The 17,659-nt window shown below is 41.2% G+C and overlaps 1 protein-coding gene across 1 annotated transcript; it reads right to left on the minus strand.

The window, feature by feature from the left end:
* Positions 1-5,017: 5,017 nt before the first annotated feature.
* LOC134621218 (NLR family CARD domain-containing protein 3-like) lies at positions 5,018-16,736 on the minus strand. Its single transcript, XM_065469761.1, has 9 exons — positions 16,605-16,736; positions 15,485-15,598; positions 15,323-15,401; positions 14,405-14,636; positions 12,477-14,265; positions 12,216-12,389; positions 8,406-8,561; positions 5,741-5,787; positions 5,018-5,565 (listed from the first exon to the last, which is right to left on the minus strand). The coding sequence occupies exons 1-9, from the start codon at positions 16,691-16,693 to the stop codon at positions 5,018-5,020; spliced, it is 3,228 nt and encodes a 1,075-aa protein (XP_065325833.1). The 5' UTR covers positions 16,694-16,736.
* Between the last annotated feature and the right edge of the window lie 923 nt (positions 16,737-17,659).

The raw sequence follows: 17,659 nt of genomic DNA on the forward strand, positions 1-17,659 counted from the left end.
CAGCAGGCCGCAGAGAACGGGGGTGTGAGAAGACTCCAAACCTCCCTCCACCCGCTCATATGTAGTGTTGATGTATGTGTGTTCTAAGGTGCATTTAAAACCCAGGAGGGCATGGAGCTACCTGCCAGAGCAGCAGGTAAGCGCATAGCCCCTCCTGCTGGCCCTCAATGTCTACGTGTATTTAAAATTGAGAGGTGGGCAACGACGCCAGGGGTGAGGTGTACACCCTGTTGGTAATTTGGATTCCGTGTGGCGTGCCCACCCCCAAGATCCTATATGTATGTGTAATGAGAGTGTGAGTAATGTGAATGTCTAAGTCGCGGGATAAAATTGAGGCACAGGCAGCCAGAAGGGGACAGAGGGGGGGGATGCCTCCTCTGCACCCTGGTGACACACCCCTACCCCAAGGCCCTGCATGTGTGGGTGATTGTGGTGGAGTGGGAAGAGGGAGGCAGCTGGAGATGGGGAGGGAAGGAAGGGAGGGGCAAGTGACCCCTCCCTGGGGCCAGCTCCCCCGCTGACCCCAGTAGGCACCCCCATACTCCGCAACCCGCCAGGGAAAGGGGGCCCAGGCCCATCCGGACCGGGGCCCAGTGCAGCAGCACCACCCGACCCCACAGAGCCCAGGACAGTCCACCCGACCCCACCACAGAGAAAACTGCACCCACCCCATCATCCACTCATTTTCCAGACTACACAAGACAATAGACGCCCAGGTTGAGATCTTCCTCCACCTCTCCGGTATCTCCCCCTCCTGCAGAGAGAGTTCCTGAAGAAAGGAAAGCTCCTGCAAGATGTGACAACCTCCTCCACCAGTTGAAGAGCCCCCCAGGTGGCTCGATGCACCGGCGGCACCCTGCGCCAGGGCTGGGCCCCCATGCACCCACCCGCCCACAACCCCCGGCAACATACCAACCAGGACCCAAACCCCTGAGGCCCGGCCAGGGCCCCAGCCCAGAGATGGAGCGCCCCCAGAACCTCACGCCTGTCCCGGATCCACCCAGGGGCAGCCAGGCTACCAGGTCAGTAACCCACGTCCGTCAGCACAGACCCTCCCCTAGCCCCGCTGCACGCAGCCACGAGGAAACCGTCACCTAAGAGCCGACAGAGCCCCTAATTGGCCATGACCGCTACCCCGGGTTGAGCCCCCCAAGGAAGATGCTCCTGGGGAACCCCCCGACGCCCTAAGCCCGTCCCTACCCCCACACCAATCACAACAGTGAAGGTGGGACCAAACTATGACCCCCCATCCCCACTAGGTGATGGAGCTGATCAAAGGAGCCCAGAGCAATTGATCTGATGTGGTGGCAGAGGCTGTATCAAGACTAATGTAATCTAATAGATAATTTCTATATTGGTTAGAATTAAGATTATTTTTATTTTTCCAGTTCATGAGGACTGTTTTCTTGGCTATGCATAGGGCAGAGAAAACCATATGTGCTATATTCTTTTCCGTAGTGACATTATCTAAGCTGCCCAACAAACACACTAAAGGGGAAGTTGGAATGTTACATTTCAGACACTTCGATAAGTCTTCACATATCTCGCACCAAAACTTCTGAACTGGTGGACAGAACCAAAGAGCGTGGATATAATTGTCCGGTGAATTGGTTTGGCAGTGTGAGCAGTTGTTGGTAGACGTAAAGCCCATCTTGAACATCCGATGACCTGTATAGTGCACTCTAAGTAGTATTTTGTATTGAATTAATTGAAGACTGGGATTTCTAATTAGATGAAAGGTTTTTAAGCAAATCAGATTTGATCAACCTATCTCTAATAATCAGCTATGTACCACAGGCCTTCAAGCTGGTTGTAGTTAAACCTTTACTCAAAAAGCCATCTCTAGACCCAACTGTCTTAGCTAATTATAGGATAATCTCCGACCTTCCTTTCATATCAAAAATCCTTGAAAGAGTAGTTGTCAAACAGCTAACAGATCATCTGCAGAGGAATGGCTTATTTGAAGAGTTTCAGTCAGGTTTCATAGCTCATCACAGCACAGAAACAGCTTTAGTGAAGGTTACAAATGATCTTCTTATGGCCTCTGACAGTGGACTCATCTCTGTGCTTGTCCTGCTAGACCTTAGTGCAGTGTTCGATACTGTCGACCATAATATCCTATTAGAGCGATTAGAACATGCTGTAGGTATTTCAGGTACTGCGCTGCACTGGTTTGTATCATATCTATCTAATAGACTCCAATTTGTGCATCTAAATGGAGAGTCCTCTTTACACACTAAGGTCAATTATGGTGTTCCACAGGGTTCAGTGCTAGGACCAATTCTATTTACATTATACATGCTTCCCTTGGGCAGTATCATAAAGACATAGTATACATTTTCACTGCTATGCAGATGACACACAGCTCTATCTATCCATGAAGCCAGGTAACACACACCAATTAGTTAAACTGCAGGAATGTCTTAAAGACATAAAGACCTGGATGGCCACTAACTTTCTTCTTCTTAATTCAGATAAAACTGAGGTTATTGTACTCGCCCCTGAAAATATTAGAAATATGGTATCTAACCAGATTCTTACTCTGGATGGCATTACTTTGGCCTCCAGTAATACTGTGAGGAACCTTGGAGTCATTTTTGACCAGGACATGTCCTTCAACGCACATATTAAACAAATATGTAAGACTGCTTCCTTCCATTTGCGCAACATCTCTAAAATTAGAAATATCCTGTCTCAGAGTGGCGCTGAAAAACTAGTTCATGCATTTATTACTTCCAGGCTGGACTACTGTAATTCATTATTATCAGGATGTCCTAAAAAATCCCTGAAAAGCCTTCAGTTAATCCAAAATGCTGCATCAAGAGTACTGACAGGGACTAGGAAGAGAGAGCATATTTCTCCTGTATTGGCTTCCCTTCATTGGCTTCCTGTTAAATCCAGAATTGAATTCAAAATCCTGCTCCTCACATACAAGGTCTTAAATAATCAGGCCCCATCTTATCTTAATGACCTTGTAGTACCATATCACCCTATTAGAGCACTTTGCTCTCACACTGCAGGCCTACTTGGACTTGGGTAAGAGGAGGATGCTACTAAAGCTTATATCCATCATAAACAACCACATCACCCTCTGCATGAGTCTGTGAGTGTGCTGAGCAGCTCCTTTAGTCAGAGACTGAAACACCCTTGCTGCAGGAAGGAGCACTTTCGCAGATCATTCATCCCAACAGCAGTTAGACTCTATAACTCCTCAATCATGATGTCATAAGTCACTTGACATTGTGGACATCCACGGTCACCACTTTATGCATAATGCACCTTCTATGTGTAAGGACGTGTGCAGGTATATATGTATGTATATGTATACATATGTATATTTAGTGTGTACATGTGTGTGTGCATGTACATGTCTATAGTTATAGATATCTATTACTTACATAGGAATAGTAGAGGTAGAATAGTTATGTTAAGCTATATAGTTTATATCTTGCATTTCTCCACAACCATATCCATAATCACATACTGAGTATGCTACTGTTGGATATTATGTATTATCCTACTTATTTTGTATTTTTTTGTATTTTATTTGTATTTTTTGTATTTTCCTCTGATACCTGAGCTGAGGTAACGCAAAAATTTCCCCGTCGTGGGATCAATAAAGTCCCACCTAATCCCAACTAATAAATTTAGTTGGGATAAAAATAAATCAAGGCTGATCAGGCGTCAGACTGGTAATTTCAAAAGCTCTATGAAATCTGAACTTGAGTGTCTTAGCAAAGGTATAAAACCCCACTGAATCAGTGCTACCACACATAATGACATGAAGAATGGCTTTACTGAAGTTACAAGCACAGTACACGTGTTTTCATTACAACAAAGGAAAGAAATGATGTTATCTTAGATAACTTACATTAACCCTTTAAAGCCTGAATCATGAAATAATTGCCAGAAAAGTTTACTTTTTAAAAAATAGTGTTTATTTAACCTTCTTTTGTTTAATTTTTTAAATAAAAAAAAATCACATTTCCATATATGACATTTAATTTGTATCATATTTTCTTATGTTTTTTTTAATTGCTTAAAAATATATTTTGCAATTTATTTAGGTTTTACAGGGGGAAAAATTCACGCTGTTGAAAAATTCACAATGATGTTGAAATCCCCAAAACTGGCAAAAAAAAACCCTGTATGTGTCAAATATGATACACTAGGCGTTAAGGAATTAAATAAGGTCACAACCAAAAAAGCGATGTAAAAGTCTAGACACACAAACATAATTTTAGGTTCTCAGAGGCAGTGTCATGCTCATCCAATAAAAGGACTAAACATTTACTAAAAATTCATCGTTCTTTGAATGTACATTGGAGAGAGATTTTATTTGCTGATAAAACTGGAGTCTCACTGTAATATGCCTATTAGACTTTTTTTGTGGAAACTGAGCAGGTTCACAATAAAACTACAATACTGGCATCCACCAACACAAAATAGTGATTCAACAATGAATAATGTTGGGAAATAATACATTTAGGGGATCACTTAATGCCACCACAAGCAAGTTAAAGTCCAGCTATATTTCATTATTCTAAAAACAAAACACATATCACAATGAACCCTGGCTGCTCATAAAATTTGTATCCATTGGAGACTAATGTGTGAATATCTGAGCAGTTTGTACATTGATCTTTTGGGTAAACTCAGTGACTCCTATATGATATCACAGTTCGTCTCATCTGCAACAAACTAACTGCAACTAAAATGAACTGAATCATCTCAGCTGATCTGAGCTTAAAAGAAAAACAGCATACTGATATTCACTGTGCAGCTTTGAGTGGAAAAAGAAACAACACGTAGATCCTGGAATAATCGTAGCTTCCATCTTTGAAGGACTGAAGAGGAACTTAACAAGGAATCATTTAGAACAGTTTAAACATCAACTGATTGAATGCACAAATCTGAAAATGTGTTTCTGAGTGAAAGAGACAGACATGTACAGACTGAACTATCTGTTCAACAGTCAGAGTGTTTCTCTAACAGGAGGAAACTCTTTACACTCAACTCAGCACAGAGTCACTGAAGCACCAGACTGACCAAACCATAACCCAAAACCAGCATAAAGAGGTTCAGTGAATGTGGTGTTGAAGGTGTGGAGGTGGATCAGAGTGTCAGAGGAGACTCTGTAGAAGGACAGAGTGCCAGCAGGACAGTCCACATACACTGCTACTCTGTTAGAGATGAAGGATGAAGAGGAAGAGGAGGAGATGGATGTGTTTTCCTTATTGTGATAAACACTGTATCCATAATCATGAGAGCAGCTCAGACTCCAGGATTGATCATTCCTTCCAAACAAACAGTCATTACTGTCTCCTTTCCTTACGATTCCTCTGTAACTCACTGATATATCAACCAGTTCTCTCCATTCGACCTCCCAGTAACAGCGACCAGTCAGCTCATCTTTACATAACAGCTGGGGATACTGGTAATCAAATCTGTCTGGATGATCAGGATATGGCTGATTCTCCCCCACACGTGTCACCTTCCTGTTGTTGTCAGACAGTTTGAGGTTTCTGTTTACTGTGTTTGTGTCAATTGTGAGTTGACAGGAATCTGATGGAGAGAACAAACACAATCCAGCTGCAGTTATTGATCCATCATTTGTTCATTGATTGACACTTTGATGATAAATCCTGACATCAGAGATGTGAATGAGTGATGTGACAGTTTGAAGATGGTTGAATGTGTGCTGCTTTGTTTTCATGAATCACATTAAAAACACACTTACACTTCCTCAGACCTGGTCTCAACCATCGGACTCCAGCAGGCTCCACCCTGAAAGGAGGAGGGGGGTCAGACCAGCACAGTCTCTTTCAGCATGCACACATGGACATTACATCGCTCTCATACACATATTGTTAGACACTGATAAAGAAGCAGTTGAATATTTTAATACATACACTTGAAGAAAATGTCCTTAAAATCCTGTCCTGTCACATTGTAAAACGTATTCACTAATTAATTCAAAAGGTCTCCTACCAAAATGTTTCACTCTAGAGAGGAAACTCCTACAGCAACAGTCCACATTTTTCTCCTACTGGTGTGACATGGCACCAATCCTTTTGTTATTCTTCCGCACCCCTGTCCTTACACTTGTGAACAAAACCTAAATTATCTTTATAAATCAATTGGAAATCAACTGGATTCCGATTTTCATGCCCATACTCACCCTGGCAGTGAGTGAGTAGGGATGGACATGAGGGGGGTGTACTACAAATGAAGTGCAACAGACCCTGGCTGCATTGGCTGGCTCGACAAAACCTAATACCCCAGTAAATGGTAAATGGACCAGTTCTTATATAATGCTTTTCTGCTCTGAGGAATCAAAGCGCTTTACACAACTAACCAATTCACACAAGCCCTTTTTTTCCTATGCTCTCTGTCATGGTCCTGAGTCTGATGACTCAGTGTTTTTGTTAATATTATGTTATGTTCTTCTTTATTCTGTTTAAGTCTTCTGTTAAAGATTTTCTAGATAGGTTTTGGTTCTGTACTCCCTCTGTTCCTGTTCGGTCAGTTCTGAGTCTGTGTCTCTGCATGTGTGTTGAGTTTCCTGTTTTACTTTGAAGGTCTGTGTCTTATGTCAGTGTTTTCAGTTTTACGTGCTCCTCCAGCTCATCTATGTAATCGGTGTCAGCCGTGTCTCCCAGCTGTTTCCTCTTGGTCCTGTTCACCTCTTGTATTTAGTGTCTGCATCTTAAGCTGCTCATCATTGTGTTGTTCCTCATTCTGCACTGTGTGTTCTGTCTGTCAGCCAGCCTGCATAGTTTATTTTTAAGTTCAGTTTAGTTATTTTGATGTCCAGCAATAAAGCTGTTTGAGTGCACTTTTTCACCTCCTGGAGTCTGCACTTTGGGTCCACCATTTCTGCCTCCCTCTCGTGACACTCTTTCAATTTCATGTTTCTAACATTCACATTCATTGTCTTGGTGAATGCTCAATCATCCAGGAAAGCATATCCCAAAAGGGTTGATTCTGTTCATTTGGACGTAGCGTTTTCAGTGGGAGAAACGTTTTGACACTCATCCAAGTGACTTCTTCTGTCTCAGCTCCAACAGAATTAACCTTTTGGGGTTGACACACATTGTTCTTTGCCCAGTGAATTTACTCTTGTTGTCTTGGTGGCTGTCTATGTTCCTCCCTCTGCTAAACCCACAGCTGCATGTGACATTATTCGCTCTGCCATAGTCCGGTTACAGACTCAGCACCCAAGTGCCTTTATATCTTTCGGTGACTTCAACTATCTTCCTCTGTTCCCCCCACTGGGTCCTGAACCTGAGTCAGCTCAGCCTCCGCTATGTGCCTATTGTGAAGAGGAAGCCTGTGACCATTAGGAGTATTAGGAGGTGGTCAAAGGAGGCCTTAGTGGCTGTTTTGAGGTGACAGAGTGGGAGACACTCTGTGAACCTCATGGTGAGGACACCAATGGGCTTACTGAGTGTATCACTGACTACATAACCTTCTGCATTGACTCCATTGTCCCAGCTCATACTGTCCATTCTTACCCAAATAACAAGTCATGGGTGACTAAACACAGCATGGTAGCCCAGTGGTTAGCATTGTTACCTCACAGCGAGAAGTTCCTGAGTTCAATTCCACCATCAGGCTGGGGTCAGGCTGAGCAGAACAGCATGAGAGAGGTATGGTGTGGCATGAATCACTAGATTGAGGCCATCCAACAGCGTTGGAGGACAAAGTCATTGAGTCTAATTTGTTCTTCAACGGATTAGACACTGCAGTTAATACTCACGCCCCCTACGCAACTTGTTCCCTCTCTTTCCACTTTGTACCTTAGCCTCCAGTGAAAGTCCTGACATCCTCCCCCACATTTCCCCTTCACTCACAACCAGGTTAGATTTTACAACCAGTTTCTCAACCAGCAAGTGACATTGTACTTCAGAATGGGTTGTAGTTATAAGGAAATTATTTTTATTTTAGCACATAAACGCAGTGTGGTAATAAGTACAAGCACGCTAACAAGATGGTGCAGAAAGCTGAGTCTCAGAAGAAAACCCCCCACTAAAACTTGGAAGAGTTGGTCAGATTTGAACAAAATGAAATGGTTGGCAATAGAGACTTGCAAGGATACCAATAGTTACACTCTCGTGCAATAAAGAGGGTGCATGTTGTATCAGAAGATCAGGCTGATACATTTATTTAATTAACTTACTTTTTCCACAAGCACAAGGAGTTTTGCAGAGGGTATAGCAAACGTGGCAGTTTGTCTTGAAACAACAACTGTAATGTCTAGATTTTGACTTTTTTCTCAAAATAGTGTTTTGATTTTAATCTTGAAATATCGACTTTATTGTCAGAATGATCAATACCATTTGTTTACTTGATCTAGCCCTAATACCCCTTCATACTCCGTGGCTGCACAAGTCTCTCCATACCTGAGAGTCTTCAGTTCCAGATTCTGCAGCAGCTTGACTCCTGCCTCTCCTGGATGATTGTAGCTAAGGTCCAGCTCTTTCAGATGGGAGCAGCTAGAGCTCAGAGTTGAGGCCAGAGAAGTACAACCTTCTTGTGTAATCAGACAGCCAGACAGCCTGTAGAGATCACACATAACAGATGCTCTTAAAGAAAAATGGTACAATTAATGCAAAGAGTAAGTTGTCTCCAAAAAAAAAAAAAAAAAAGAGCTGAGGCTGATTAATAAAGTATAAAGTAGGGGACAGACCAGAATTGTGACCAGATTTCCTTGGACAAATAGAACATGTTTTAATTAAAGTGACATCTTATGAATCACATGGAGTTCTGGCAAATTTGTTTTGGATTTGCATGTGTCTTATTTAGAGTTTAATAGAGGTTAATGCTAATTGTATATATGCGAGTTCAGGACAAGGTGCACAGTGGCTGCAGACTAACTTCTAATCAGAGGGAGATGCTGGGGAGGATCTTTCCCAATGAGCAAGCGCCATATCACAGCTGACTCCATTCATCTTGAGGAATGGATGTTTTAGTCTACCTCAGTTACTGGATAAAAAGGGAAAAGGTCAACAGTATGAAATCATAACATTTACCTTAGTCTTTAATTATTTTTAAACACCCCTTTAAAAAAAAGAAGCATTTCAAGGTGATTTTAAAAAAATGTATAAACAGGGAAGCACAGTGGTGTGGTGGTTAGCACTTTTGCCTCACACTAAGAGTATCCTGAGTTTCACTCCACCATCTGGCCTGGGAGTTTGCATTTTCTCTCCAGGTATTCCCGGAGTGAGATTAGGATAACTTGTGATTCTAAAATGCCCATAGGTGTGACTGTGAATGGTTGTCTGTCAGACTGATCACCTGTACAGGGTGTACCCCACCTCTCAAATTAATGGAAGAGGGTGGATAGTATTAATATGGTTTCTGTGAAGTTGCTAATAACTGATCATCTGTTGCTTTTGTTTACTTCCAAACAGGGTTCTGGCACTAATGGGGTTGTTGGGGGCGCTGTCAATGAGGAAGCTATTGCTCTCCTTCCAAATCCCCTCCGTCTTGATTCAGAGTCTACTAATGTCATTTTTGAAAGAGGTATTTTAATGGACTGCCTTCAGAATCTTCATCAGTTACTTTACCTCTTATTTCAACTGTTAATGATTTACACATGGTCTAGCCTAAAGCAATGAAATACATTTAAATTCATTCATAGGCTGATGCATGGCTTGGAACAGAAACTAAGAGACTTCTACTAAATCTGCAAAGTTTGAGAACTCAAAGTTTTTAGAGTCTGAATGTAACTAAATATACAGGGTGGGCCATTTATATGGATACACCGTAATAAAATGGGAATGGTTGGTGATATTAAAGTCCTGTTTGTGGCACATTAGCATATGTGAGGGGGCAAACTCCTCAAGATGGGTGGTGACCATGGTGGCCATTTAGAAGTCGGCCATCTTGGATACAACTTTTGTTTTTTCAATAGGAAGAGGGCCATGTGACACATCAAACTTATTGGTAATGTCACAAGAAAAACAATGGTGTGCTTGGTTTCAACGTAACTTTATTCTTTCATGAGTTATTTACAAGTTTCGCTTTGTTCACAGCCATTGACATGTCGAAGAGGTTAACACGTGAGGAGTGGATCGAAATTGTGTTGATATCTGGTGAACGCAGTAACCGGGTCATTGCAGCAGATTTCAATGCAAGACACCCTACGAGACCACCCATCTCCCATGCTACAGTTAGCAAACTGCTTGTTAAGTTTCGTGAAACTGGTTCAGTGTTGGATTTGCCAAAATGTGGACGCAAGAAAACTGTCACTAATGAAGAAACATCAGTGGCTGTCCTAGCTTCATTCAGCAAGAGCCCACAGCGTAGCACTCACCGCATGTCACTGGAGAGTGGCATTAGTCGAACATCCCTTCGGCGGATATTAGCTACTCACAAATGGCACCCTTACAAACTCCAGCTACTGCAGCATCTCAACGAGGATGACCCAGATCGGTGCACAGAATTTGCAGAATGGGCAAAACAAAAATTGGAACAGGACCCTCAGTTCACGCAGAAGTTTTTGTTCAGTGATGAGGCAAACTTTTATGTGAATGGTGAAGTTAACAAACAAAACCACCGCTATTGGTCTGACACTAACCCACATTGGATGGATCCCTCCAAGACTGTTGGAACAACAAAAGTGATGGTTTGGTGTGGTATATGGGGTACAACGATAGTGGGTCCAGTCTTCATCAATGGAAACCTCAAGGCCACTGGATATTTGAAATTGCTACATGATGATGTGTTTCCCTCTTTATGCACTGAAGCTGGCACGTTCCCTGAGTTTTTCCAGCAAGATGGTGCACCACCACATTATGGGTGCCAGGTCCGAGCATTCCTAGATGAACAGTTTCCTGGAAAGTGGATTGGTCGTCGTGGGCCAGTTGAATGGCCCCCAAGGTCTCCCAGACCGGGAGACCCCCTTAGACTTTTATCTTTGGGGTCATCTGAAGGCAATTGTCTATGGTGTGAAGATACGAGATGTGCAGCACCTGAAACTACCGATACTGGATGCCTGTGCTGGCATTTCTCCTGCGGTGTTGCTATCAGTGTGTGAAGAGTGGGAGAAGAGGGTTGCATTGACAATCCAACACAATGGGCAGCACACCTAACACATTTTATAAGTGGTCAGAAACTTGTAAATAACTCATGAAAGAATAAAGTTACGTTGAAACCAAGCACACCATTGTTTTTCTTGTGACATTACCAATAAGTTTGATGTGTCACATGGCCCTCTTCCTATTGAAAAAACAAAAGTTGTATCCAAGATGGCCGACTTCTAAATGGCCACCATGGTCACCACCCATCTTGAGGAGTTTGCCCCCTCACATATACTAATGTGCCACAAACAGGACTTTAATATCACCAACCATTCCCATGTTATTACGGTGTATCCATATAAATGGCCCACCCTGTATATCTGCAGATATGGTTTTAAATCATCACACATAAAAAATGCTTTGTCACTTCTGATATGTAAGCAATGCCAACTTGTGCAGAATAAACCTGTTTTCTGAAATTTGGGCCTCCTGAATATCTTTCTACTAAAACCTCCACTGATGCTAATTTTATTTTCAGATGAATAGTGTGACTTGTTTAGAAATGAGGAATGGAAAATGTGAATACAACTGTATTCAGTGTATTCAGTACAACTATACTTAGTGTACTTTGAACTGTATTTTGTCCTCTGTTTTTTTATGTAACTATATATGTAACTATTGTAGGAGAATGGAATCTGTTTTTCATTTCTCTGTGGAGTCCAGAAGCATTTGAATAACATGAGTAACACTTGCTTTAATGAGGTAATCAGTTTGTATGATTTGAACACATAAATGAGACTCTTGTTCAAATGAAAGCGACTAACAAATCATATGTTGCAAAAACTTTAACATTAGTTGTATTATTAATAATTGTTTTTTATTAATAATAATAATAATAATAATAATAATAATAATAATACTTCTGAGTAGTCTTTACTAATTTAAGTGTGCATATGACTTAAATATGTACAATTTAAACTTAGGTGTGAGTGAACTACACAATAAAATCCAATGTTACTAAAACCTACTAAATTTCCACTTGTTTGTTTGCAGGGTTTGGGGTTTTGCTTTGCTTTCCTTTTTTTAAGGTTTGAATGTATATATTTGGTAAGGTCAACTAATTACAGTTTACAGTGTAACATGGTTACAAATACAAACCAGATTTTAAATGATTTGTAGAAATCTGACCTGAGCGTTTCCAGTGTCAAATGTAGACTTCCCAGTCCGGAAGACAATATTTTCACTCCCAAGTCTTTCAAATCATTGTTACTCAGGTCCAGCTCTCTCAGATTAGAAGACTGGAAACTGCAAACCGAGGAGAGAGCTTCACAGCTTCTCTCTGAGAGGTTACAGCTGCTCAATCTGATGGGACAATAGCAAAGTATGATATTTTCTTCTCTGTTAAAGCGATAGCAGAATTTTTCAAGAATAAAACTTATTATAACTTACAGAGCTTTACTGGAAGTTTTAACTACTGGCAGCAGCTTCAAAAGAGCTTCCTCTGAAGCAGAGTATTTCTTCAGGTCAAACACATCCAGGTCTTTTTCTGATGACAGTAAGATGAAGACCAGAGCTGACCACTGAGCAGGAGACAGTTTGTCAGTGGAGAGACTTCCTGATCTCAGGGACTGTTGGATCTCCTCCACTAGAGAATGATCATTCAGTTCATTTAAACAGTGGAACAGGTTGATGCTTTTCTCTGCAGACAAATTCTCACTGAGCTTCTTCTTGATGTACTGGACTGTTTCCTGATTGGTCTGTGAGCAATTCCCTGTCTGTGTAAGTAGGCCTTGTAGGAGATTCTGATTTGTCTGTAGTGAAAAACCCAAGTGGAAACGAAGAAAGAGGTCTAGGTGTCCATTTAAAGTCTGCAATGCCTTATCCACAGCACTCTTGTACAAATGAGTCTCTGCAGATTTTCTTGTTTCAGAGTCCTGATAAGCTGTTTCTTGTTCTTTGAGCAGATTGACTCCGGAGTTGACAAAGGTCAGATGGACATGAAGAGCAGCCAGAAACTCCTGAACACTTAGATGAACGAAGCAGTACACTTTGTCCTGGTACAGTCCTCTCTCCTCTTTAAAGATCTCTGTGAACACTCCTGAGTACACAGAGGCAGCTTTTATATCAATGTTGCTCTCTGTCAGGTCTGATTCATAGAAAATCAGGTTTCCTTTCTGCAGTTGGTCAAAAGCCAGTTTGCCCAGAGACTCAATCATCTTCCTGCTCTCTGGACTCCAGTGTGGATCTGTCTCAGCTCCTCCATCATACTTTACCTTCTTTACTTTGACCTGAACCACCAGAAAGTGGATGTACATCTCAGTCAGGGTCTTGGGCAGCTGTCCTCTCTCTCTGGTTTTCAGTACATCCTCCAGAACTGTAGCAGTGATCCAGCAGAAGACTGGAATGTGGCACATGATGTGGAGGCTTCGTGATGACTTGATATGGGAGATTATTTTGCTAGCCAACTTCATATCTCTAAATCTGTTCATGAAATACTTCTCCTTCTGTTGATCAGTGAACCCTATCACCTCTGTCACCATGTCAACACAGCTAGGAGGGATCTGATTGGCTGCTGCAGGTCGCGTGGTTATCCAGAGGTGAGCAGATGGGAGCAGGTTGCCCTTGATGAGGTTTGTCAGTATCATATCCACTGAGGTGGATAGTGTAGGGTCAGTTATGATCTCAGTGTTGTGGAAGTCCAGAGGAAGTCGACACTCATCCAGACCATCAAAGATGAACACAACCCGGACATCTTCAAAGCTGCAGATTCCTGCTTCTTTGGTTTCAGTAAAGAAGTGATGAATAAGTTCCACCAAGCTGAACTTTTTCTCTTTCAGCACATTCAGCTCTCTGAAACTGAATGGAAATATGAACTGGATGTCCTGGTTGGCTTTGTCTTCAGCCCAGTCTAGAGTGAACTTCTGTGTCAACAGTGTTTTCCCAATGCCAGCCACTCCCTCTGTCAGCACTGTTCTGATTGGTTTATTTCTTCCAGGTGAGATTTTAAAGAGGTCTTCTTGTCTGATTACTTTTTCTGGTCTGTCTGGTTTCCTGGTTGCTATTTGTCTGACCTCATGTTCATTATTGACATCTGCAGTCCCTCCCACTGTGATATGGAGCTCTGTGTAGATCTGATTCAGAGGGGTTGGGTTTCCTGCTTTAGGAATTCCCTCAAAAACAGTGTAGAGCTTCTTCTTCAGTGTAGATTTAAGTTTATGTGGGCACAGGATGGGAAATTCTCAAAGAACACACAAAAAATATATTCTTCAGGATCATGAACTTCACAAAACCTTTCAGACTGAGAATTAAGTAAATGTAAATCTATAAATTTCATTTCATTTAACCACTGTTTTAAATCTTTAGAGAAATCCTCTTACTGCTCTGCAGACGGTCTGCCAGTTCTCCCTGCTTCATTTTCCTCAGGAAGTGCAGAATGATCTTCACAATTGCATCTCTCAAGCTCCTCTTCTGCTCTTCTTCATCCTCACTTTCCAAAACCATCTCATCTTCCCCCTGACTCTCTAAGCCATCTGAGTAATCTGGGCTGAGAATCTTCTTGGTTTTCTTGATCTCATTCTTCACAAAGCTGAAAATGTTGTCCTCAAGGAGCTGGAAGAGAATTTTAAAAAAGTGCTATGTCCATGTTTTTTTTTCCTTGCTGTAGAGTTGCTGATTTGCTACTCGGTCATGTTGAAAACTAAAACCAGAAATAACTAAAAAAAAAAGCACTTTTTTTTTACCCAACTAACTTTTTTCCCTACATTTTACTTTTTCAAAAATTTTGTGTGCCAATGGATGTACGTGCTAATTTTAGGATGTTTGCTCATCGTAATCAGTTCTAATATTGATTAATTTGTGTTTGTGTCATATGGAGTTGTAACAAGCATGAAATGCGATCAAATTAAAAGCCTGTACTTTGACCCTGGACCTGACCTTCCTATTAACAAGAAAACTAGGAGCCTCCAGATTATAATAGCAGTCGTTACTTCTGCATAGTGCATTTAGTTGGGGATTCGTCAAAATAACTAAAAAAAGAAGTGGACAGTGCAAACTTTCCATCAGCCAGTAAATGGCACAAAGTAAAATAAAACAATCAATCAAAGAATTGTGGCAAATATACTACTTTTTAATATTTTTTCAATTAAATTAAATGTGCTGAATACAAAATATGAAAATTACTCTATTTTATCCCTTGAAAAAATGTTAACCAGCATGATATACTGGTCTTCAAACTGCAGAATGGCAATGTCTGTGAACAGAACAGATATAAAAGTACTTCTTGTACATGTACAAACCATAAATATTGAGTCCAGATTTCTTTCTTGCTGCTGGGAAGACTGATCACTGGGAACTTCTAAACTCTCCTGGTCCACTCTGTGGAGGAATCATGGAAAAATTAGTTCACATAACAGAAAAAAACTGTTCCAGCTCAGTTCCAAATTTTAGGTACACATTACCTCTCTGGGGCAGACTGTTGCTCTGTGTTGTAATTAACACCATATAACTCCTTTGATTTTTCACTGCTCAAGGATACACAGCTAGATACAGGACAGTCTAATCTTTCAAAGCTCCTGATGGAAAAAGCGAAACAAAAACAAGATTACATTATACATTTTCTATATATCAAACACAGAATCATTTTAACTGAGATGAACATTGTCTTGTTTAGAGACACATTATCCATTACAGTTCACAAACCTGCTGCTTTATTGATACACTGCTGAGTTCAGGTTTAATTTTCTGTTTACGTTTTTGTCTTCTTCTAGATTTCTTTCTGTGAATAATCATGGAGCAGTGATGGGAGTGCTGAGCTTCAGTTCAACCTTCAGGAGTCTACTACAATTTTAAACCTGTGTCAATAGGCCAAGTAAAACCAGAGTTATACTAAATTTTCCTGAATACTGCAGTGTTTGCTAGTGCAGGAAGAAACAGTAAAAACATGTTTTTTGAAGAAAACTACTCACAAGTTGAAAGTGCTTGCCAGCAACCCCCCCCCCCCCCCCCCCCTCCAAAAAAACAAAAAAAACCAAACAAAAAACATAGCATCAGATTTTTTTTATAATTTTAAATAGTTGTACAAAAAACACCTGAGGCATTGGCTGCATGTTTGTGCATTTTTTTGTGGGATTTTAGGTCAGATGTGTTAATACTGTTTGTCGAAATGACACTTAGCGTCTTCACTACAGCAACATCATAGAAAAATTCATTCTTCAAATTAAAAAAAAAAAAAACACAAAAAAACTCGAACCCACACAGCTTCACATACTAACATAGAACTGTGTGTGGAAAAAAAGATGAGCTGACATTAAATATGTTGGAAAATTTATTCAGAATAACTGAGTAGCAACATTTCGAGACAGATTACCTTTCTGTAGAAGAAGGATTTTCTTTAAAATCAGGATTAAATTGCTTTGACACATCACTTTGTAAAGAAACACTGCTGGGTTCAGGTCCTTGTCCATTTTTATGTTTTTTCCCACGTTTACGTTTACGTCTTTTCCTGTGAAAAAGCAGTGATGTGAGTGCTGAGCTGTGACATGGAGAAGAGTCATGGACAGTTAGAGATGGTCATCTCACCTCTGAGCTTTGGTCTGGCTCTCATGTTCCCCACACAGAGTGGTTTTAGAGGGAGGGACTCCCTCCTCTCTGTCCTCACACTGATCCATGCTGCTGAATTCACATCCACATCAGCTCACACACACTTTCTACCTTCACCTGCAGAGGAAACACAAATCATTCATGTGCACATCGACTGAAATCCTCCTTTCCATCATGTGTGCTGTCCAAATATCAGCTGCTTCTTTTCTGCTTCATCTCGGTGTCAGCTGAATGCAGTCAGTCCATGAAACTGGGTCTTGTGCATTTAAATTAAAGTTTATTTAAATAATTTTTTTTATATAATTAATCAAAAATAAGCACCCAAGGCAATTTAAGATGGATGACAAGCTGCAGGAATGATGTAGACAGTCTTTGGATTTGGTTAATAAGCTTTGAACTGTTCTTGGCTTTTTTAATGAACAGAACACATCAATGAGAACTTTCCATGAAAACACACATGTATCTTCCCCAAGGACACCTTGGCATGCAGACTGGAGCAGCCAGGAATCAAACCACCACCCTTCCAATTTTTCGATGAGCTGCTGTACCTCCTGAGCCACAGCCACCCCAATTTGACAACATATATCCTAACACTCCTGTCTGACTGTCAGTCAGTGTCAGACTGAAATATTTAAGTTAACAGTAGGTGAAAAAGTATGGAACTTTGACTTTATACAGTGGAACCCCGACTTACGAATACCCCATTTAACGAAAAATTCAAGTTACGAAGGCACTGAACGGCAATATTTCTGCAAGTGTTACGGCAAAATGCCAGCATAACGAAATCTGCTGGCTCTGATTGGCTGAGCCCAGAATGCCTACAATACCCACAATGCCTTCCGAATCATGTGACAACCCCCTTGGCTTTCGTACTTGTGCTTCGCTGTTCCACTTGAACTACGTATTGTTGTTGCAGTTAGCAATTAGCCTATAGCCTATTGTTCAGTCAAAAGGCATGATGGGTGCTTCGACTTAAAAAATTTTCGACTTACGAAAGACCCCCGGGAATTAATTTCATAAGTCGGGGTTCCACT

The sequence above is a fragment of the Pelmatolapia mariae genome, linkage group LG23 (assembly GCF_036321145.2).
Source record: "Pelmatolapia mariae isolate MD_Pm_ZW linkage group LG23, Pm_UMD_F_2, whole genome shotgun sequence".
Taxonomy (NCBI): Eukaryota; Metazoa; Chordata; class Actinopteri; order Cichliformes; family Cichlidae; genus Pelmatolapia; species Pelmatolapia mariae.

Excerpts from the sequence above, each read along its gene's own strand:
- LOC134621218 (XM_065469761.1), bottom strand. The coding sequence starts at position 16,693 with ATGGATCAGTGTGAGGACAGAGAGGAGGGAGTCCCTCCCTCTAAAACC. Across the intron at positions 15,599-16,604 it reads AGCCAGACCAAAGCTCAGAG|GAGCTTTGAAAGATTAGACT; the intron begins GTGAGATGACCA and ends TTTTTCCATCAG. Across the intron at positions 5,788-8,405 it reads CTGGAACTGAAGACTCTCAG|GGTGGAGCCTGCTGGAGTCC; the intron begins GTATGGAGAGAC and ends TCCTCCTTTCAG.